Here is a 24390-nt window from a genome sequence, read left to right on the forward strand (position 1 = left end):
GTTTGATCATTGATAGGCATGTAAAAAGCTCTCCTAATGCATTAGCAGCAGCACGTTAGCTGCGTTAGCTCCAGCCACCCTCCTCCGGGGAACGAACTGTAAATTGCTCTCCGCCGGGCGGTTTGCCGATCCGCTAAGACATTCGACAACCGGGTCGTCATGTCAAATAATCCAGGATAGCTATGTGCGATTTTCCGCTTTGAAGACTTTGAAACATCACTCGGTTCGGGTTAGCATGTCGGCTAGCTGTCACGCCTTCTGGTTTGTTTACATTCTCCGAAGCCGGGGAAGGGAAATGACATATGTCCGATTTAGGTGTCATAAAATATCGTTCGGGAGGTGCGACAGTAAAGGTGAAGTCGACAGTTTTGACCATTATGGAGTAATTTTGCCATGTCGTCCTGAATAAATGCATTTTTATTATTTCATATTCCATTCAGTGCAAGACTGTTATTTGTCATGACCATGCCATTTATTTAGCAATTGGGGAAAATACTTGGATAAAAAGAGTATCCTGCAAAAATATTGAAGTAAAGAGACAGAAACAATGACATTTTGCCGCTCTCTTCGTCGCGTTTTCCTCGTTGTGAATAGTTCCCCCTCAACGGGCTGACTGGTCCTTCTCAAGCCATTTATATAGCTATTGGGGAAAAATACTTGGGTAAAAAGAATATCCTGTAAAAATATTGGAGTAGAGAGACTGAAACAATGACATTTTGCGGCTTTCTTCGTCGCGTTTTCCTCGTTCTGAATAATTTCCCCTCAATGGGCTGAATAGTAAAATCGATGAGCCAAGTCTACCGCTGACGTCATCCACCTGTTGGGGACGCTAAAGCCCTATAATGGTAGGCGTGGCTAACCGGCAGATTAAAAGACTAATTTCTCGCCATCTGTGCTTTGCTAAATTGTTGTATATAGTCGAATTGTCTCAAAATGATTCTAATTCACATAATAATGACATTTTAGACTTTTTTTCTCGTGTCATATGCTCTTTAACTTAGTGTTTACAATAGCTTTAGCATTCCCGCTATTATTCGTTCCAAAAATCTTTGTGATGCAGTTTTAAATGGCTGCTGGGTTAGTGGTTTTGAATGAGGACGCTTTCTTTCTGCCTCGTGGAACTTCTACGGTACATGTTTCACAGATGGCGAGGGCGTCGTTTTTTAAGTAACAGCCGCCATAATATTCAACTACTTTTTGTCGTGTAATTCCGCCTCTTCAACCCCTCCTTCCTCAGGGGCATCAGAGAGGGGAGGGGTTGAGGAGGCGGCGTGCTGAACTCTTCGGTTGCGCACATTTGGAGGCTAAATCAAGTATATAATTATCGGATTGCATTATCGGTTGAATTTTTTTATTATCTGGATTATCTGTGTGACTATCTGTGTGACGTCATAATTGCCATTATCGGCCGATAATTATTGGTGACCGATATTATCGTGTATCTTTAATATTTAATGAACTCTCCAACAGCATAGACCAAAACAGATAATTATATTCTAGAATATTTGTTGCAGCTTTTGTATTGGATATCACTGAACCTTGTCCAGATGCAAAAACTTGACATGTAACAAATTCGCATAGAATCGGAGAACCCCAACTTCTTTACTTTACACTGAAATCTAAAAGTAATTCCCTAGTAAATAGGAAATAATCTAATTTTTCAGTCTATGATGCTACTTTTTCCCCTGCTTTGAACCCTACATCTTACAGTACAGTGTGCCTCAGATATGTGGATTTTTACTGGCTAATGAGCTGCATGTCTTTTGGTGTGAATACCCCTGCAGCTTAAAGTCAGTCCATTGCATCCTATGTATATATGAACAAATACCATTTTCTTGAAAAAATTGTGTGTGGCTCATGGTCAAGTGCACCCTTTTGCACAAAAATAATTGTAATTACTTGAGAACAGTAAGTAGTGTGCCTTACTTTGCCACGTGACGACACACTCTTGCATCAGTGCAGAAAATATTTTATTAGCTCGCTGTTCCTAACCTCCAAATTTCTATGTCTGGACAGTTGTATACCGAGAACGCCTTGCATTCTATTGACTAGTCTGAGTAGAACAGTGGTCCTCAAACTACGGCCGGCCCGCCTCCACATTTGGTCCGGCCCCCTGAACAATACCAGAGAGCATTTTGAATTTTTTTCTTTTTTTTTCTCAATAGTGTTATTTATTTCCTGGCCTTTTTCTGTGAAGAACTCAGAGAGGGTTATTTGGTTATTATCTATTTAATTAATAGTGTTATTATTATTATATTATTATTATTATTATTATATTATATCATATTATATTATTATTTTTATTTACTTTTGTTCCGTGAAGAATCCAGAAAGGGTTATTTGATTTTGGCTTTCTGAAAAACAATAAATTTTTACATTTAGGCACTCCTGCAATCGTCACACTTTTTCTGTTACAAACTGACCCCGGCCCCTCATCAGAGAAGGGAAAAGTTATGTGGCCCTCACAGGAAAAAGTTTGGGGACCCCTGAAGTAGAGATTTGTATACGTTGCCCTCTAGTGGTTAGCCGCCATTACCTATACCAGCCCAGCGTCAGTCACTAGCCACGTTTACATGCTGACTTTTATTCATACCGATTCAAATCATTCCGAATGGAAATTTCACATCAGCTGTTTACATGTCACTTCATCTATTCCGATCCAGCGTTTACATGTGTCTGCCTTTATTCCGAAAGGACGTTTGACAACTGCCGTCTGACATGCGCAGATTAATCAAAACAAAGCGTCACGTTGCAAAACATGGAGATCGATCGTCAGATCAGCTGCTGTTTTAACTTTTCGAGTGGAAACAAAACTTCAGAATGATACGCCGTTCATTTAAAAAGTTGTGTGGGTGCGCTGTGCGTGTGCTTGGAAGCCATGTTGCAAGTGACGTTACTTACGTCACCAAGAGACGTCACCACGTCATTACGGAGCATGTGCAGAAAGAACGCAACCAGACACCATTCCGCTTCCCTGTTTACATGATATAATTTTACTTCTAATCAGTTTGGGAAAAGGAATATTCCACCCCTGTGAATCGGAATTAAATTCTATTCGGTTTGGGCCTGTTCATTCCGAACGAGGTGTTTATATGGAACACATTTATTCGGTTTGAACAAATATTCCGATTGTAATTGGAATATTTGGCTCCATGTAAACGTGGCAACTGTAAACAGTAATGTTAGCTGCTATTGGCTGTATGCTGCGGGCGGCACACCTCAGCAATGGCGGCCGGGGTACTTCCGGTCATTTTGCTCGGATTGGTCTATGGACTATAAGCATTAGTCATTCCGTGTTAGAAATTAACTCACTGCTGCGATGGGTGGATTACGCATCTCATATTTGAAATGTATTTTTTAAAGCCATTTCGACTTGAAAAGTATGAGTAAAGATCATTTTCGTTTACCTATTACGCAACCCTGGGTTATTACATTTACCGTTACTTTTCATTTTGACAGTGTCCCAGTGGCCTGTAAAATATTGACAGCAGAAAATTTTGCCTTTTTGTCCAGCGAATGCAACTATATAAAGGAGTTGCTATTCCCCCCCCCCCATATTTGAGTTACATTTTACACATCAAACTACACTGACTATGAATTCCAGATAAAAGTTTTGGACTTTGTGTTTGGGTTAGTTATTGTAAGGGCTACAATACAATCTGGTTTGATAATCACCACTATTGAGGAATTGTCATGGAATTACACTGCAAACGGATGTGATATAAATTATTGGGTTGAACTAATTGGCCAGTAGCAGATGTAACACTTCTCCCACACACAGAAAGGCTCAGCAACCACACCAACAAGACAAAAATGAAGGGCTTCATATTTTGCAGCCAAGCAACTTCCACAATGTAACAGTGAGTGCACATGCAAAGCAGCAGCAATGCAATTGGTCTTGATGCGCAGAATCCCTACTTACCAGACTGGGCCTTTTTCTTTTTCTTCCTCTTCTTAAGCTTAATGCGAAGGAAGTCTTTCTGTTTGAGTTTTTCTTTTGTTCTTTCTTTTACAGGCCCTGAAAAATAGACAATTTTAAATTTCCAATTTATCATTAAGGGGTTCCCCTGCTACAGCAATCATCTGTGAGCAATCAGTGTATATATGGCAGTAACGTACTACATTAAAGGAACAGACAACACCTAGTTAAATGACCTTCATGTGAAGGTCTTTGCTCAAAGTATTTGAGTATGCAAACCATGAATTTCTTTGATAATGGAGAAAAAAAATGTTGAACACAAAAAAATGACCCCACTTGCAGCGCATTAATATACCAACAGACTTATACACTGATAGATTCAAGCGTAGGTACAAGAAATAATGAGTATTAATGACATCACAAGGAAGGTGTGCAATGTGGGACATTTGATTGGCTGAAATAGCACCGGCATTTGTTAAATGGCTGTCAACACTTACAATTGCCACTTCCTGGAAATATTCGGTTCATTTACATTTTTCTCCAGTATTATTAGAAATTCAGTGTTTAATTTATTAATGTGCTATACAAATAAAGTTGATTGATTTATTTATTGAAAGGCAACCACGGACTTAAGACTTGTAGGCTCTAATAAGCCACGATTGTTCTCTTTTACTAAAATATGTGATCAGAAACACATAAAACATTGCCATTGATTTAAAAATCTTCATTTATATACTTATTTATTTACTAATATTTAGTACATGTTTTGACCTACGAAGGGAGCAATCTTTTCAGCGCACAATAGACGTTCGGGGTGATGACGTAGATTGTCACTGTCACTCGACGAATACAACCAGGTTGCTGCAATTCCTTCTACGCGGCGAGACGTCCAACACATGCACTCATCGGTTAAAAGCGGCGAGTACTTACTATTTGTGTTTTTATTGAGTCTTTTATTACCTTTTCATTGCCTCAAAATTGTGTTTTGTGTTTTCTTGTGGTAGCTTTAAAGCAGATTGTTGATCTGTTGACGACATTAGTCATGTAGCATATTTAAACTAAGCTTGAGAACGATAAACCGATACAACCGGATATCCGGTTTTACAGGCGAGAGATACAAATGTATCGATAGTAAAGTTACCATTCGACAGGAATTAGCCATTAAATATTCAATAAACCGATAGTAGAGATAGAATTCGGCTATCGCGACCACAAGAATCGGCTTCTAATGCCTAGTTCAATGCATTGCTTAATATGATAATAATTTACCCTTTACTTCACATGCTGCGCTTGTGTCATTCACGACACAGCGCACTTAGATCGAGACCGCACGTATGATATAATATGGACAAGCACTACTCACAGTCGTGGTTGCCTCAACTTCCCATTCATTTCGGCAGAACCGCTACTAGTCGCCGTCATTACCCGATCGTCACGGGCGTGTCATAACAACGCGAGAGCTAACGAAACCACTGTAACGCACGCGCCGTAGCATTTTCTTCACAGCCCAAAACGAAACTAGTAGTGGCAACGAAGCAACATGCTAAAACAATGGACAGTGTAATCACCGACGCCAGCGACGTGCAGCGATCGATTTTCAACGCACCCAGGAAAACAAAAGTCGTACTTTGAAGTGATGAAGGCAGCCAGATCTGTTCGCATGGGACAGAGCTTGTGTGAAGTGTGGAGCGGTACAGTGATCATGAGTTTTTAACCCTGAAAAATAACCCACTACAATGGTGGAAAGGGCGGCATATTGTTTCCACGAAACGCAGTCTACTTAAACATGAACATGTCGATTAGTTGATCTTCCTCAAGAAAAATCTGCCCTTCAAAAAAGATATGGACAGTGATAAGGAATAAAAAATGAGGAAGCACAGGCATAAATGAATGACTTTGCTGTGTATTAGGTTAAAGTAATGATTATTGACCTGTCTGTCTAAAATGCCATGTTTTATTCCCCCAATTATACCAGTCGTAAAGCATAATTTATTATTTATTTATGATAACACTAGCAGGTTTTTTTTTTTTTTCTAGAGCTGCTGCATATAATTAATATTTTTTGTTTGTAAGATGTTTACTTTGAAAGTTTGCACTTAAATTACTTACCTCTTGTGTTAAAAACACCAGGAAATACACTACTTGAATTACTGCACTTTATTGTTGTGTGTCACTGGAGTTTTATTTTATTATCAATCCCATCCAACAAAATGACGGTCACATAGTAAGCTTTATTTATTTATTTTTTTCATAAAAAAAAACAAAACAAAAACATAACATTGGTATGGAATTTTGTTTAATTTTGCTATATTAGAAATATGGTCTTTTTATATTTTTAAAATACTGTACAAACACACACAACAAATATTTACTATCGTATCGTTTTCACTATCGAACCGTATCGTTCTTACACTGTATCGAATCGCTTGGCTTTAAAAATGTTTCGTTTTTTAATCGAATCGTAACCTGTGTATCTTGATACATATCGAATCGGCTTCATGCAAGAGATTCCCAACCCTAATTTAAACCACCCTTATTTGATATTACTACATTTAAGTATTTTCTTAAGGCATCTTTAGTATGTCCTGTCTGTATACATCTAAAAAAAACAAGCTAAAAGCGCACTGTAGTACTTTGGGTGTCAAATTCGCATCATGTAGGACGTTTCACCGGTGTAGCACATTTTGGCAGAACACCGTTTTTTTTCCCCTACTATAGTCTCGTCTCATCCCATCTTACTTGTTCATTTTGCTTTTGCTGCTCGTTTTGTGAAATATCGACATTAATGATGCTCTCGGGTTCAACTTAAAAGGGTTGAACAGATGACATGTTTATGTCGTTAGACTCATCCTATGGAAGCCCAGAAACGTAACAATGTGATGTCACCGTCCAGTGATGTCAATAACAATGGCGACCAAATTGTATAAACGCAAAACATCAACAGGGGTTTTAATATCAGATTTTAACTCATAATAGCCATTATCTTTTAAGAACTACAAGTCTTTCTATCCGTGAATCCTTTTAAACAAGAATCTTTTTACTGGGATGAACATGATATCTATCCCTTTCAGGATAGCCCATCACAAACACGCAAGGAAAGACTGCAAAAATACTCCATAAGAATCAAATAGGAATTGTTACTGACCAATGTCAAAGCCACACTTGTCTGACTCTTTATCTTGCGGTTGGCATCCATTCCTATCAAGCTGGTTCTCTTTGCTTTTCTCCCTTAGTAGCAACCTCTGTTGATGGCCATGCGTGCTGATTGCAGAGGGAGCAGATGTGCGCCTGCCTGGAGCCTTTACTTCACCCCGAGTGGCCGGAGCAGCTACTGTATCTGAAGAAAATGAAAGGTATTGATAACAATAATCAGACGATATAAGTTTGCATTCATTATACAATTAAAAAAACTCAGGAGAGATGAAGCTAGAGCGAAACTCACGCATGGAAGCAGATATGGTTCGCCTCCTCTTTGGACCATCCGAACTGGCGCCAGTAACTTGTTTCTCTGATGACCTGGTGTGGCTGCTTCTCGTGGGACTGCACTCAGCCTCTAATGGCTGCTCCTCACCATGGTAATATTTCATGTGATAATGAAGCAGTTTGGCCTTACGGAATGACTTGGTGCAGCCCGCGACATTACATTTGAATGGGTTATGGTCCAGGTTGATGGAAAGTACAGGAGGTGGTTGGTTTTTGATGACCCTGTACACTGAATTAAGGAACAAGATGAATCGGGTATAAGTGAATCCATTAAAAATACAGGCAATTTTATATCAAAAGGAACACTTACATGGTTCTCTGCTGAATCTGTTGGGGTTGTGGAAACCTTGCTTCCTCACAGCTGTCAAAAGCAGGAAAAAATACATTAATGATGTTTTAAGGCAGACTATACAGTCCAGTCACGTTTGGTTTTTTTTGGTTGATTTATTCACTTTATTACTTGACTTACGCTTCACAGGATGAGGCAAAGGCGGCATGGTAGGCTGCAAGCTCTCCGATTCAAGGTTTGGTTTTTGCTCCAAATCTTCACTGGAAACTGTGGTTGTCTTTTCTGGCTGATTGGGCACCTCTGTGTATGGCTTAGTTGAGTTAGTGTATGGCTGTGTTGCATTCACATCCATTTCCACTTCCTCTTCTTCCTTTTTCACATCTCCATTTACATGACATTTTTCATCATGTTGCTTGTGAGAGTCGTTTGTGCCATTTGTAAGTTGGCAGCCATCTTCTGCATCACTGGGCTTCTTCTGGTCTGCCTGCCCTGATTTTTCTTCTACCTTTATCAGAGTGGGCGAGGTCTCAAGTTTACCATTTGCTCTCTTGTTTTTCCCATTGACCATCCTCGTTTCTCCCTCCTCATCTTCACTGTTACTGTCATTCTCCTGGTCAGAGGTGCTGCGTCTAGCCCGCTTGTTCCTGGGCTCACCGTTTACTGGAGGTCTGCGGTCTTTGCGGTTTGGGACTCGTCTAACCATGTTTCTCTCTGTACTCCGTGACTTTCCAGCACCTCTCTATTTGTGTGTGGTGGGGGGAAAGATAGTTGAGGTAACAGAAAATCAATGATATGATTATTTGACACATACCTCTTTAATAAAAGGTTTCACGTGTATTCCTTTCACCGTCTGAATGACGCCATCAAAGAACTTCACAGTGTAAGAAACTGATGATGAAGGGGGAAAAAAAATTATTCTGACATTGATAAACAATTGACTTAAAAACCAACTTCATTATGCATTTTTCTAATTCACCCACCATCTTTATTGACCGAGATTACTTTAGCAGGGTAGAAACGGCAGTCAGACCAGCTTGCCAGGACCTTGTCGTTCACTTGGAAACCCTAGAAAGAAAAAGATATTTCACTCCCAGCAAACAGAACTAAAATTAGGGATCAAATGGCTCTTTACTCCCATTCTTAGCTTTTACAAAGAAGACAGAATAACATGTAATTCATTTTTTTTAAACAAAATTAAAAAAAATACTAATGTTATGAGATAACTTGTTTATCAGTCAGAGAATATCCTGTACATCAAACAATAAAAATAAAAGTCTTTGGCTTACAGGCACAGGTGCGTCGTCCTGCAAGCCTTGACGCCTCAGCTGGACCCTTTCTAGAGGTCTCAGGTAGGGACTTGTCCACTCAAACCACTCGTCATAACGATGGCTCCACTGACGATAATGAATTAGTACTTTCTCATCATCGTAATCAATCTTCTCTATGTTGGCAGCATACCTAAAGAGCATCAAAAGTAGTTAGGGGTTATTTTTGTTTATGGTACAAGACCTAAGTCAAGGCATGATGCTGATGCCAGAAAGGAATGGTTACAGTCAAGTCAAGTAGGGTTATGTACTTGAATATAATATTTCACTGCATTAAAAAGGATTATTCCCTCAAGTTTGCCCCTTCCAATTTGGGGAAGTATATCGCTCTCAGCCATTGACTGTACTCTGGTCAGTGTCACGGTCACTTTGTTGCTTTTGGTGTGTTGGAAACTTCACTCAGCCACTTTGAGTACTGTGAGTGTACCATTACATTCCAACAATCATTGCCAGGGCACACTTGGAGTCCATTTTCAAGCGCATCTCCGAACAGAAACTGCCTATTCATGGATTCTTAAGACATACATTGTTGAAATATTCATTTTCCCTGGTCTGAGTTGTGTGTGCACATTGGCATTGGCAGTAGTGCTCTGTAGAGAAGCAATGTCAGTAGCATGCAATAGTAGAAATAGTCCTGTAATGGCTCTGTTGATCTTTTTTTTTTTTTTTTTTTTTTGCAGCATGCAAAGAGCATATGCCGTGAGAGTTAGCGCTTTTGTTCATGGATGGTCACCTGCAGCATTTTTTAAGGGTGCAGCAAAGAAAAACTTGGTATAGACTAGGGCTGTCCCAAACGACTAATTTTCTCCCGATTAGTCAGCAGACTATTTTTACGATTAGTCGACTAATCTAATAATTAATTTAAAAAAAAAATTTTTTTTTAAACTAATTTAGCAATGAAATTTTTGTTGACGCTTATCAATAAAACAAAAAAAACATATTGGAACACTCATTTATTAAAGCACAAATAAACACGTAAATAACAATAATAAATCACAAATAAACAATGAGTTCAAATGCTGATAGAATTAACTAGTGTAGCATCCCGATTGAAAAGATGGTCTCTTAAACTGATGGTTTACAACTTTTATTCCATCCTTGATGTAAACATACTGTAAGAGCTACGGTGCACACAAATAAAGCAACACAATTAGAAATTAACAAAAACTTTTCACCTTTTTCCTTTTAAACCTTATTTATATATCAATGAATTGCCTATATGAATTGCCTTTACCTTATTACCTTATCATTGACAATCTCTCCCTTGAGTGCAATCACTGTATATACTGTATATATTTATGATCGTTTAACCTTATATAATTTTCAATACCATAAAATAAACCATAACATGAAATAAACCTTTCAATTAGCATTAAGAACAATACTAATAGCACTTATAGGCCCATTGTCAATGAAACATTATTATTTAGTAAGGCGACAGCACCCTCTGGTGTACAAAAAATGAAAAAAAAAAAAACCTTACAAACTGCGTGAAGGCGCTTGAGGTGTTTATTCACGGCTGACGTGCAGCCAAGCTTGGCACTGAAGAGACAGGACAGAAGAGTACTCTCCTTTGTTTCTTTGAAATAAGTCAATGTTTTGGACACTCTGGTGCGCTTTTTTTTGGCTTTGTGCCGCTTTCCCCGCTTGCAAACAGAGCATCCGGCATTCTAACTTTCCACGCATATATTTTTTTAACCCTTCATTAACCGTCGACGGCATGTTGTGCTCGTCGACGGATTTACGTCATCGATGACGTCGACTACGTCGACTAGTCGGGACAGCTCTAGTATAGACCCTACTCACCAACGTCACAGAATGACGTGTCGCTGTATCCCGTCGCCATATTGTCCGTCTCTGTTTAGCCCTATTCTCAATGGTTTCAATTAGCCGTTCAGTTTATAGAGCAATTCATGGAAGCCCCGGTGCTTTCAGACGCTGTAAACTCATTGGATGCGTTGCATAAAAGGCGTTATGTGGAAAAGCTTCAGTTTATCCATTCGCCAGATCCATATTTGATGCCTAAATCGATATTTTTCAACCCACTGTCTTCGCCCTCTCTGCCTGACATCTGCTAACCTGATATCTACAACTATCTTGTCCACACAAAATCAGCCTATTCTCACGAACGTTTGAAAAACTATAAGAGCAGCACTCTAAGCAACATTACCCTGTGTGATTTCTCAAATGGCGACAATCAAAAAAAAAAAAAAAAAAAGTTGACTGCAATGGCCGACGCTTCAAGGATAGGTGGATATTGGACTATTTCTTCAATAAAACACGCAACAACTGTGTCTGCCTCATTTGCAAAGAGACAGTCGCTGTTTTCAAAGAGTTCCATGTGACGCAATATTACTAAACAAGACACGCTGACATGTACGACAACATTACAGGGAAGATACGCAGCGAGAAATTATAGCAACTTGAAGCTAGTTTATTTTTTCACAGCAGCAGTATTTCGCAAGAAACCGAGTGTCGAAAGAGAAAGCCACAAAGACGAGACTGTTGAAATTATGAATTAAAAAAAAAAATAACGCAAATGTGACACACAGAAGGGCTTGCTAAAATTTGTTTAAATATATTGTTCTATGTAAATCAGCCAAGGTAGCCCCCCGCATTTTTACCACACCAAATCTGGCCCCCTTTGCAAAAGGTTTGGACACACCTGTTTAACTGATGATCCGTAGACGAGGCCAGCTTCTTTCACTTGGTACCAGCTAAATATTATTCAAAATGTAATGATGGTGGAAGAAATAAGCATCTTGAATTTGAAACTATGTTGTCGGCGATTAGCCTCGCAATGATCTTAATTGTGGTTGTCAGCCCAAAAACCTCTAAATATATATTAAATGCATCTTACCAGATATAAAATGACTACTACATAATCCGTGGTAATCGTTTGGAGCCCAGTTTTCTCGTCGAATTGCAGCAGTCCAGCTCGCTCTCCTCTCCGGGTCTCTCGGAATACGGTAGAACTTCAAGTCTCTCCGTCTATCTTCTCTGTTATTGCAACCAACCGCCACACACGCCTTCACCATTTTGATTATTAATGTTAATGAGCAGAAAAACACGCCACAATAGGAGGAATTTACGTAGCGGTAATGCATCAACACGACAAGTAGACGGACATTATGGCGCGGAGGCGTGGTTGTGACATCAAGTGAGTAGGGTCTATATCGTGAGAGTCATGGGAATTTGCAAAAAACCTTTAAGTAACCTTTAAGCGACTCAGGTGTTCTCAATGCCAGTAAATGACAGGAGTAAATACCACAATAATTGACTTAATTTCCTGAAAAAATGTCCAATTTCACACCATAATGAGCTCAACAATAATTAAGTATACACACATTTCGTGATGAAGATGAAGAAAAAAAAACAATGACAAAAAAAAAAAAGATCAAACAACCTTGTTAGCAAATAGCATGTTTATCCTTTCAATTCCCTCTTCGTTAAGTGTGTTAGGAGATAAGTCAGAGTGAAGAGTTGTGCAAATGGTCACTGCACAACTGAGCTGAAATTGGTAGTTGGGTGAGGGGGGTGAAGGGCCTCTCACCGTGACGTGCCAAAACTGGGGTTACAGTATTATTTGGCTGTTTTAGTACTGTGGTCAAGACAGGTATGTTAAACTACTCATAGTTACAATATTATTACATAAAATAATTATTAGCTCGTGGTGACTTGTATATAGAAGTCTCAACAAAAACCTAAGATTTTTATTTTGGCACAATTCCACATTTTTGCCAATGTACACTATGACATTTTTTACACCACCCCAGTTTTTTACACACACATGCATATGTATTTTTGAAAAAAATAAAATGAAGTGAAATTAAAAGAACAGAAATGGAGAAGTGGACTTTTTTGTTTGAAGTCTAAAATAAATATTCTATGACTACTATTACTGGGTACTTTGGAGTGGGCGGAAGTCAACCATAGATGCAATGTAATCTCAAGGGGACCCATAGAATCTAGGCGAGCCTCACTTATAGGGCTGCAGCAATCGAATATTTTAGTAATCGAGTATTCGACTGAAAATTCTATCGACTAATCGAGTAATCGGATAAAACATTGTTTTTTTTTTTTTTTTTTTTTTTTAGGTAAAGAGCAATTATACAGTGGGGCAAATAAGTATGTAGTCAACCACTAATTGTGCAAGTTCTCCCACTTGAAAATATTAGAGAGGCCTGTAATTGTCAACATGGGTAAACCTCAACCATGAGACAGAATGTGGGAAAAAAAACAGAAAATCACATTGTTTGATATTTAAAGAATTTATTTGCAAGTCATGGTGGAAAATAAGTATTTGGTCAATACCAAAAGTTCATCTCAATACTTTGTTATGTACCCTTTGTTGGCAATAACGGGAGCCAAACGTTTTCTGTAACTCTTCACAAGCTTTTCACACACTGTTGCTGGTATTTTGGCCCGTTCCTCCAGGCAGATCTCCTCAAGAGCAGTGATGTTTTGGGGCTGCAGTTGGGCAACACTGACTTTCAACTCCCTCCACAGATTTTCTTTTGGGTTGAGATCTGGAGACTGGCTAGGCCACTCCAGGACCTTGAAATGCTTCTTACGAAGCCACTCCTTTGTTGCCCTGGCTGTGTGTTTGGGATCGCTGTCATGCTGAAAGACCCAGCCACGTCTCATTTTCAATGCCCTTGCTGATGGAAGGAGATTTTCACTCAAAATCTCTCGATACATGGCCCCATTCATTCTTTCCTTTACACAGATTAGTCGTCCTGGCCCCTTTGCAGAAAAACAGCCTCAAAGCATGATGTTTCCACCCCCATGCCTCACAGTGGGTATGGTGTTCTTCAGATGCAATTCAGTATTCTTTCTCCTCCAAACACGAGAACCTATGTTTCAACTAAAAAGTTCAATTTGGGTTTCATCTGACCATAACACATTCTCTCAGTCCTCTTCTGCATCATCAAAATGCTCTCTCGCGAACCGCAGACGGACCTGGAAGTGTACTTTCTTCAGCAGGGGGACACGTCTGGCAGCAGGATTTGAGTCACTGGCGCCGCATTGTGTTAATGATTGTAGCCTTTGTTACTGTGGTCCCAGTTCTCTGTAGCTCATTCACTCGGTCCCCATGTGTGCTTCTGGGATTTTTGCTCACCGTTCTTGTTATCATTTTGACGCCACGGGGTCAGATCTTGCATGGAGCCCCAGATCGAGGGAGATTATCAGTGGTCTTGTATGTCTTCCATTTTCTAATAATTGCTCCCACAGTTGATTTCTTTACACCAAGCGTTTTACCTATTGCAGATTCAGTCTTCCCAGCCTGGTGTAGGTTTACAATTTTGTCTCTGATGTCCTTCGACAGCTATTTGGTCTTGGCCATAGTGGAGTTTGGAGTGTGACTGACTGAGTTTGTGGACAGGTGTGTTTTATACCGATAATGAGTTAAAACAGGTGCCATTAATACAGGTAACGAGTGGAGCCTCGTTAGACCTCGTTAGAAGAAGTTAGACCTCTTTGACAGCCAGAAATCTTGCTTGTGTGTAGGTGACTAAATACTTATTTTCCACTCTAATTCGGAAATAAATTCTTTAAAAATCAAACAATGTGATTTCCTGTTTTTTCCCCACATTCTGTCCCTCATGGTTGAGGTTTACCCATGTTGACAATTACAGGCCTAATCTTTTCAAATAGGAGAACTTGCACAATTGGTGGTTGACTAAATACTAATTTGCCCCACTGTAAATATACATGAGAAAACAAGACATTTAATTTCATACTGAACCATTTTCAGTCAATGTCTTTATTTTCGATGTACATTGTTAAAAACAGCCAACAATTGCATCTCAGATGTGACATGAAAAAAAAAACATTCACTGCTTTCACTCAAAAAGACTTCTAGATCTTATTAAAAAAAAAAAAATCTTATTTCTTACCTAAAAATGTCATTACGCTTGATAACACACATCACTTTAAAGCAGTACTTCCCAATTAGTGGGGCGCGCCCCTCTGGGGGGGGGCGCATGTGACCTCGGGGAACATGCTTTTTTTTTTTTGGGCCGTACTGGAATAAAGTGTACTTGCACAACCACTCAGTGGGTGGCAGTGGCGCTCTCATTTTCAGAGTGCGCGCAGTATTTTTGAACTAAGCAATAGCACTCAGCACAAAGAAAACAGATATGAAGAGCAGTGCGCCGCCGCCGTTTTCGAAAGCCGTTTTCCGACCGGACTCACTCACGCAGCGACCCACTGTCTTGTCCGGTTCTCACGTCGCCGCCCGAGAAGTGCCATTTTCGGCTTGGGATCGTCACGACGACCGCCCTCACCTACGGTTCTACCTCGGCCTTTTTTTTGTGCCGTTTGCCTTTTAGCTTTGACTTTTAATACAGTGGGTGATGAGGAAAGACCACTGTTTACTGTGTATGAAATAATTATAGCGGACAGCCAGAAGCCAAATCAATTAAGACGCCACTTAAAGACATTAGACCCCAATCTCATTGATAAGCCGCTTGATTGTTTTTCAGCGAAAACGTGCCGAATATTGCCAACAATCGTCCTGCTTTGTCAGTGTTATATCAGCAAACCAGTGAGCATTGTTAGCATGCTCATTGCAAAAAAACTCTACACCATTGCAAATGAGGTGTGAGCAGCAAAAATAAAAACTGTCCTTCTATCCAAGGACACTCTTTTTTTCTTTTATTCAGTTTTGTTTTTTTTGGTCAATTTTTTTTGGCATACTGTCCTCATGAGTGATTGTTTCTAATCAATTTAAATTTGTTATTATTTACTGATTTTATTACATTTTATTTTTCTGTATCAAATGGTCAAAAATGTACCTTGAGTGTATTTTTACAGTTTGGATGTGACTTTTTTTTCTTCTTTAAATTCAGGCAAATTGATGCGCGTCTTCTCCGTTACAAACAAAACAATGTTAATAAAGTTATACTTTATTATAAGTTGATCTATGTTACTTTCTTTCTTTATTAGAAAAAAAGGACACAATTTTAGGCAGATGCATATTTATAATAGTAATTTTATAGACAAATGATACTATTTACAGTGGCGGCAGAGAGTTTGGGGGGGCGCGAAACATTTACGTCTTCCTTGGGGGGGGGGGGGGGGCGTAAGAGAAAATAATTGAGAAGCACTGCTTTAAAGTAAGGTGTTTTTCCCACTTGTTTCAATTGAATTTCCATTTGTGTCAAGCTATTTTTAAGTTCTAGTTAAGTTTTAAGTTAGTCTAAACTGTAAGTCCTGATAGGATTTTTAGTTTTTGCAATATTCATAATAAATGTTGTTCCACAAGTTCCCAAAAAATAAATAATTGCAACCTAAGGAAGCGGGTGACTCTTTGTCAACGTTACAGTATGATACCTGCTGTATTGGAGCACATTAGGGACCAGTGCTACTTGGTGTTTTATCCAGCAATGACTACAGAGCTAAAATTGACAGCTTTATTACGTTTTTATTTTACACCATCATCACTCTACAGCGCTATGTTTTTGTATGTATGTAAGACACATTAGCTACGCATCGACAGTAGTCATGACTAATAGAAAGCTAGCCCTCCGCAGGACTAACGGTACGTGAGCAAGAGACAGTAACGTTAATCTTATTTATTAGCGCTGAGAAGGCTACTGCTTTAAGATGGCGGCTGTTTACAAACGCCGCTGAGCCTTTCATTTCGCATCTAATTCTATATACATGTGATACCTATGAAACACATCAGACGCTACCTGCTACCACAGTAGCATCGTGCCGGGCGTAGTTTTTAGCAACGTTGGCATAGTTTGTAGCGTCTGTCGGCTACAGTCAGGTATTATTGATTTTTCATCTGTGCAAGTGACGTCAGCGTGTTATCCCGCATTAAAAGTAGTCCGGGCAAAACGTAATGCTTAGAGCTGGCAAGATTAAACGATTCCTCTAGGCGAATAAAGTTACTCGGATTAGTTTTTAAACTCGAGTTACTAGAGTTTCTTGAGTATTCGTTTCAGCTCTATTCATTTACTTTGTTAATTCCGGTTGAATATATATTACAAAAACTTTACCTCTTTCAAGCAATGAATAGGCTTTAAAGCAATCGTCCCCACAAGGTTATTGAGGCTGGTAATAATGAAGCAACGAACTCGGCAGTGGGATGATGGCAAAAGTGCGTGGACATATTTTACAGAATAAAAATGGTAACGGTAGCCTCAATAAAGACTTCATCACAAATGAGTCAGAAACCATGTCATATCAACCATATCAGTGCTTTTTTTAGTCCTGGATGTGTTTCGTGCAGTTTTTTGAAAATGTTTCATTTGAAACCAGCCTGTAGAACTAAATATCTTGGGGACTGCTACTTTAAAGTACTCACATCGAAGTCTGTATGGATATCGCTACTCTTTTTCCTTAAATTCCTTTGCTGTCGAGCTTCGTATTGGCTAGTGAGGAATACTGTGGACAGCCGCACTACGACCAAAACAGCGAAACATGTTTGGTCACGTTTAGGGCACCAGATTTATGGTCCAGGACTTTCATTAGGACACACAAGAATTGTTCAAAATCACTTCATTTGTCTCCTTTAATGTCAGCAATGCATGTGCAGGTCTTGTTCCTGTTTTTTTAATACCCAGAACACTTTTCATTATATTTGTTAACAACTGGATCCCCTGAACAGATTGAGTTAATCTTTTTAGGTTCCAATATACTTTTGAGCATGACAGGCAAGGAGACTACAACAACTAAATACTGTCCCAAGGAGAACATAAAGGAAACGTGAGAGTGGAGAAGAGTTTCAAGGATGGAAAGGAATGAATGAGGCCATGACTCACCAGTTTTTGAGGCTATCTCTGGCCTCAAGCTGAGCTCCCACCTCAAATGTTATCCCTCTTCTGTTAGGGGGCGTCTTATTCATACTGCCCACATCAAGGCTCTCTTCCTGTACACACGACAAACACATATAACCCATGAAGGCACTATTTCAACAGCTATACTACTCATAAATGTCACTATTTAGAATGCTTTAATTTCACTACCACTGCATTCCATCTGAGTATCTTGTGTGTGGGGGAAATAGAACAGTGACAAAGCACACAGTCCTGGAAGATGATGCAAGGGGAAAATATCAAACTACGGTGAGCCAGGCCGCTTGAATGGTAATGAAATGAGTAATTTATTGTTGCTAAGATTCAGGATTTCCTTCACCTTTATGAAAGAAATTAAATCAACTGTCGTAGCCAACCATGCATAATAAGGAACAATTAAGTAGCAGCCAGTGCAGTGCATCACACAACCTTGATACCATATCGTTCATATCTGAATTGGTTGATGACAAGATCATTTTGAACTGATATCATCATCACACAAAAGAGCCACTGATAATAGTATGACACCTATAGTATAAAAGGCTAGATCAAGGTTAGACTTCAGTGGACAGGATCAGCCTATAAAAATGCAAATATTATTATATACATTATACACATAGAGACCTACAAGGGGATAAAAAAGATCTTACTTGGGGCTGGATAACGGCCGCCAAGGCTTGCTTAAAGGGCTACCACTGCAATCTACAAACCGGATATGTTCACGTCTCGGCCCACGTGTTATGTGAGCAGGCGATCCCAACACCAGACACAATGGGAAACAATGGGGACCGGTACAGTACATGGAAGACAACGTGCGTCAGAAGCCGTCGATCTATCATTACGTTTCGCTCGAAAAGTGTTCAAACACAACACAGCAATTGAAGTGGGTGCGTTTTATGGTCAGATCAAGGACATAGAGCACCAAGACACACACGGGAAACGAGACTTTGAGGGAATGCCGCGATCACTAAAAGCACGCGATGACAGCTTAACAACGACTCATTTAAGTAGAAATCCGTTCAAAATTATTCATGTAAAATTAATGTCAACGCGCGATTCTCTAAAACCGGGTCAATCTGCATGTACAATTCCTATCCTCACGTTCTTTTTTTTGGTTTAAACTTTGGGCATCCAATAGGATAAACTTGGTTTTATTTCACACACTTACTTATGCTGCTGTTTTTTAACGCCTCTATCGGGTCTTGACACTTTATTATACAGTAAGTCTTGTTTTATAACGAGTAGGCGTAGCGCGAAAACCCTTTGCCCACGTCAAGATGAACGCAAACCCAATTGGTGGAAAGAGTCCTACGTGGGCGGGGAGAAGCATTTTGATTGGTCAAGCAGTAGTCACTCAAGCTAGCGCGCTGGGGCCTCGCGCTAGGCCTTTACTTCTCCATACTTTTCTCCTTTGGAGAGCGGCGGCGTGGGAACACAAAGCATTTAAGTTCCTCAACTACAACAGCATTTAGCCACCCAAATGGTCCAAGCAGACACCGAGATGATAATACACATCAGCAGAGACCAGATTCACGCACCGCCGCTAGCCTTTATCAACGTTGGGTTACCTACTTCGTCACATTTGTTTTGAACTCAAAAAGCCGACATGCGGCACCACGCCAGCTACGATGTTGATGCGTCCACCAAAAAGGGTCTATTTCGCCACTTATGTGCTCACGAGTGCGACGAGAAACACGCTTTGGGCTTCTTACCTGTTTCCCAGTCACCTTTAGTCCGGTTTGGTATCAAATATGAAGCAAAATCCTTTTAAGAACAGTTACCACCGCCTCCGCCTGTCTGCTTCACAGACCACGCAGTTGAATTTCTCGCAGTTACATTCACCACCGGCGCGGGCTGCGTGGAGCACGTGTGCGCATGCGCAAACAACATTCGTCGCGTCATGGTCCCATTTTTTCTTTTTTTACGATAAAAAGCACTTTTTTAAATGGCATTGTTTTTGTTGCAGAAAACGGCAATGTTTTGTGTTACTTAGCTCTGGGTAGATTTTAAGTATCATTTACTGTTATAATAATTTTCTGTGAATATTTTAACACGTTAGGATAAAAAATTCGAGGCTGTCTTGTGGATTTATTCATTTAACCCTTTATATGCCCGTCTTTGTAGGGAAAAACTATTTCTGGTCATGTAAAACTTGCTCCATAAAGACCTGGCGTCCATATGTGACGTTATACATATATATATATATATATATACATATATATAGTTTTTTTAAATCGAGTTAATCACGGCTTAAAAATTAATTAATCGTAATTAATCGCAATTCAAACCATCTATAAAATAGGCCATATTTTTCTTTAAATTATTGTTGGCATGGAAAGATAAGACACAAGACTGATATATATATATATATTCAACATACTGTATATAAGTACTTTATTTGTTTATTATAACAATAAATCAACAATATGGTATTAACATTAACATTGTTAAAGCGATCCCTGGATAGAAAGACTTGTAGTTCTTAAAAGATAAATGTTAGTACAAGTTATAGAAATTTTATATTAAAATCCTCTTAATGTTTTCGTTTTAATAAAGTTTGTAACATTTTCAATCAAAAAATAAACTAGTAGCTCGCCATTGTTGATGTCAATAATAATTATGGTGCTGAAACCCATAAAATCAGTCGCACCCAAGCGCCATCAGAGGGCGGCAAAACACCAAAAAACATAAGTAACAAGCGGAAATGACACTTTGCTGTAATTTTAATATATTTGAGCGGGGCATGTGCGTTAAAGGAGTCATATTTTAACGTAATTTTAAAAAATAACGCCCATTAACGTGATAATTTTGACAGCCCTATATATATATATATATATATATATATATTATTAACTGAACAATTTGCTGCCATTATCAGTGATAGACGTCTACTCGTGACATTGTAATTTAAAAAAAAAAAAATCAGGAGATAAATAGCTACGATTATACGTCTATCATAAACACCACTTGCATAATGAAAATTAAAATATAAATTAGTAACAAGTTAATAAATAAATTGAAAAAACATTTTATTTTTCTGACGCGTAATAGAGAAGAACAAATGAAAGCCAATATTTCCTGGAAGTGGTCACCCAACATGGGGGCTGACATTTTATCAATGCTTCGCCCGCCCTTCTTTATTATGCCATTAACACCAATTATCGCATGCAATTGGACTCGAGTATCAGTCTGTATCCGCATGGGTATAACTGACATCACAAAATGGCTTCACCCTTAAGCGGTACCATTTGTGTTTAAACATAATTTTCTCTTATTAGAGGTCTGGGAAATTCAAAATCTACGTACTTAAATACTTTGAGCTACCATCTTTTACATGTTCATTATATACTAGGTAGTCATTCCTTTAAGAATAGGTTAATCGGTCATTTCATCACAATCCAAAACGACAAAAAAGAGGCAAAGTCAAACAACAATCCAACTGAACAAACCTTTTATCTAGTCAAACAAAGGTACATTATACACACACATACACATGTTGAGTGGTTTGAGTCAGTCCTATGTTGGAAATGAAGATGGTTACAGCAGAACTAAAACAATAATTACAAAATCTTTTCTTTTGCTCTTTGCAGCAACTTCCGTCCTTATCCTTCATGATTTGAATTCACCATAGTGTTAATAGTATTTACACACAATATATACATTACAAAAGAGAGGACTTAAAACTTAATCTACGTTCTCGTAATGCTTGACAGTTGAACAACTGTTTATTCTCAGTAAAGGGGTTTGAGACAATGATGGCATATTTAGTCTGTGGGTAAACTATTCAGTACAGTTACCCCATCACCCCCCCCCACCCCCCCCTTCTCATTAAGACCTGAGCGGCACACATCACAAGAATATAGAACAGTAGTCCAACTGATTATAGATTATGATTATTATTATTATAATATAGTAATCTCCCACTTCACAAAGTGTTGTAAATGCACATCTTTTTCTCCATCAAATGAGTATTGAAGGTCAGAAAACTGAAGCACTCCCAAATGTGTTTAAAAGAAAATCAGAAAAACTCAAGTTATAACAATAGTTTGCGCTCTGAAATGTACACTATACTCAAAATAATGTAGTAAGACCAGTGATCAGAAGACGAATGTAAGCATATTATATAATTCCTTAGTATTTTCCGTTCAAATGGCGTGTCTCATGCTGACAATCACTTAAATGATACGAGGGAGTATAAACATGAGACAAACTATTGTGAATATTTGCACGAATATGAATATGTTGAGCTCAAGTCGTACAAAGCTCTTAAATCATGACTTGCATGGGTTAAATAAAGATAACCCAAAAATGGCTCAGTTATGAATTTCTTGCCTCTATCACTAAGTAATTATACGTATGACCAAATGAACCCTGTAGTGATTTGTTTGTAGTTTGGTGTCATATTTAATCCCACGAGTTTCCAGTGTGTTCTGCAGAGAGATATTCTGTGAGCCTACACCACTCCTTCGATGAAACTAGTGTCCAGGTGAACTATGAGCATTCGCAGGAAGGACATCTCTTTACGAGTGTTCTCAAAGATAATCCGTGGGTCGTCTGATTGGCACCGGAGGCAGTTTGGAGCCATCACCATGGCCAGGTTGTTCACATCCATCTTGGTGATGGCTACATTAGATGGCTGAGCAAACACCTGAAAATACAAAGATTGAAGAAAGTAATGAGATAACTGACCTAAAGGTGTGTGAAATTTCCAATCCTTAAATTATTCGCGATTCGGCCGCCAATGATCCAAGAACGACTCACAAACAGCCATATTCTGTTTATTTTAATATGCCAAGTAAAGCAGAAGTAAAACACAGTCAGCGTGGTCTTCGGGACGCAATGAGGAACGGACCGAGAGTAAACGTCCACAACTCATGCCGCTAGATAATAAACCGCCGACAGCCGCTACAAACAACGCCCAGCTGCTACAAAGTTTGCCCACATAATGCTACAATAGATATCATATGTGTAAAGAACTAGATGCGAAATGACAGACTCGGCGGCGTTAGCACATGTATAGAGAACTAGATGCGAACCGACAGACTCGCCGCCGTTAGTAAACAGCCACCATCTTAAAGCAGTAGACTTCTCAGGAAGGCTCTGTTGTAGCGAACCTTCCAAGCGAACCTAAATAACTTCATATATAAAACTCCTAAATCGACAAAATCTTGACTTTAATCTATTTTTAAATGATTCGTTTTAAAACTTTCACATGTCGAAAGTAGACGGAAAGGAAATTATGGAATAACGGGAGCAATTTTAACAACTTTAACGGTTGATTCACAACATTAAATTACCGTATTGGCCCGAATATAAGACAGTGTTTTTTTGCATTGAAATAAGACTGAAAAAGTGGGGGTCGTCTTATATTCGCGGTCTAGACGTTATACCCATTCACGACGCTAGATGGCGTCAGATATCATTGAAGCGATGTTCTGTCATGACCAGTGTTGGGCACATTACTTTAAAAAAGTAATTAGTTACATTACTCACTACTTCTTCCAAAAAGTAACTGAGTTAGTAACTGAATTACTCTATAGTAAAAGTAACTAGTTACCACGGAAAGTAACTATTTCCGTTACATTAAAAAGAACTTGTTGTATGTCAAACAATTTGAAATTTTCTTAGCAGTATTCAAGTCAGTGGAATAGAGAAGAACAGACAGGTAGTTAACTTGTTAGGTGCTTCAGCAGATTTGAATTGCTTACCACAGATGTCGACAAAAGCTTTGCCCCGGGACATAAATTACACATTACATGCAGGTTATTTCCTTTAATTTCAACAAACTTGAAATAGTGTCTTTATCTCCACCTCTTAAAGGACAATTATTCTTCTGAATGCGCTGCCATCCCGACTCTGTGCATCTGTTTTGCGTGTGTGTGTTTGCCGCACGCGCTGTTCCGGTTTGCTTGTATAATCACCGGCTCTGATTGGCTTACCACTACACATGACTCTAACCCTCAGCCAATCACAATCACTTCCATCGCATCTCTCGAGGGGCTGCATTTAGGTAGGCTCGTTTCCCGACAATTCACGTCACCTTCAAAGCGTCTGCCGTCCTCAAGATGGAAGCAGAATTATTGCTGGCTGACAGTGGGAGATGGGAATGAGGCTAGCATCAGGTGTAGCAAACACAGAAACGTTACCAAACTTTGGAAAGCATTGTCTAATTGAATGAGCAGGGACAAACAGCTTGGGGTCAGTAGTACGTGCGCTATTCTCGAACCTGAACGCACCTCAAGTCTTGGATGACAAATCAACAGAGCAGAGACGGCTGGTAGTTTCTTCAATTTATTCAGAGTAAGTAACGCACCACTTTTGACCGTCAGTAAAGGTAACGGCGTTGTAACAGCGGAAAAAGTAGTTAGATTACCCCGTTACTGAAAAAATAACGCCGTTACGTAACGGCGTTATTTATAATGGCGTTACTCCCAACACTGGTCATGACAGATCTCAGCTTCTCTCAAGTTGAACCAGTTTGCATTATCTTATTGCAATGTTTTTCCTTATTCAGATTCATTTCAAGACTACAGTTACAGTTAGACTTCACTTTGATGGTTAATG

The 24390-nt window shown here is 39.2% G+C and overlaps 2 protein-coding genes across 3 annotated transcripts in view; both read right to left on the reverse strand.

The window, feature by feature from the left end:
* The window catches only part of phf20a (PHD finger protein 20, a), a 37152-nt gene extending 17452 nt beyond the window's left edge, over nt 1–19700 (reverse strand). The window contains exons 1-10 of the mRNA XM_057846100.1: nt 19539–19700; nt 17794–17900; nt 8978–9149; nt 8672–8756; nt 8503–8579; nt 7872–8430; nt 7713–7763; nt 7362–7631; nt 7065–7256; nt 3923–4018 (exon numbers count right to left, since the gene is read on the reverse strand). Of these exons, the coding sequence (XP_057702083.1) occupies nt 3923–4018; nt 7065–7256; nt 7362–7631; nt 7713–7763; nt 7872–8430; nt 8503–8579; nt 8672–8756; nt 8978–9149; nt 17794–17876 (1585 nt within the window). The 5' untranslated portion in view covers nt 17877–17900; nt 19539–19700. The remainder of the gene's footprint in view (nt 1–3922; nt 4019–7064; nt 7257–7361; nt 7632–7712; nt 7764–7871; nt 8431–8502; nt 8580–8671; nt 8757–8977; nt 9150–17793; nt 17901–19538) is intronic.
* A 1191-nt stretch (nt 19701–20891) lies between these two features.
* arhgap46a (Rho GTPase activating protein 46a) overlaps nt 20892–24390 on the reverse strand; it is a 48701-nt gene continuing 45202 nt past the window's right edge. The window contains exon 10 of one of the 2 annotated variants that reach the window (XM_057845895.1): nt 20892–22474. In XM_057845895.1, the coding sequence (XP_057701878.1) occupies nt 22280–22474 (195 nt within the window). In that variant the 3' untranslated portion in view covers nt 20892–22279. The remainder of the gene's footprint in view (nt 22475–24390) is intronic. The other variant, XM_057845894.1, reaches the window with a different exon arrangement.

Source organism: Corythoichthys intestinalis, chromosome 9 (assembly GCF_030265065.1).
Source record: "Corythoichthys intestinalis isolate RoL2023-P3 chromosome 9, ASM3026506v1, whole genome shotgun sequence".
Lineage (NCBI taxonomy): Eukaryota > Metazoa > Chordata > Actinopteri > Syngnathiformes > Syngnathidae > Corythoichthys > Corythoichthys intestinalis.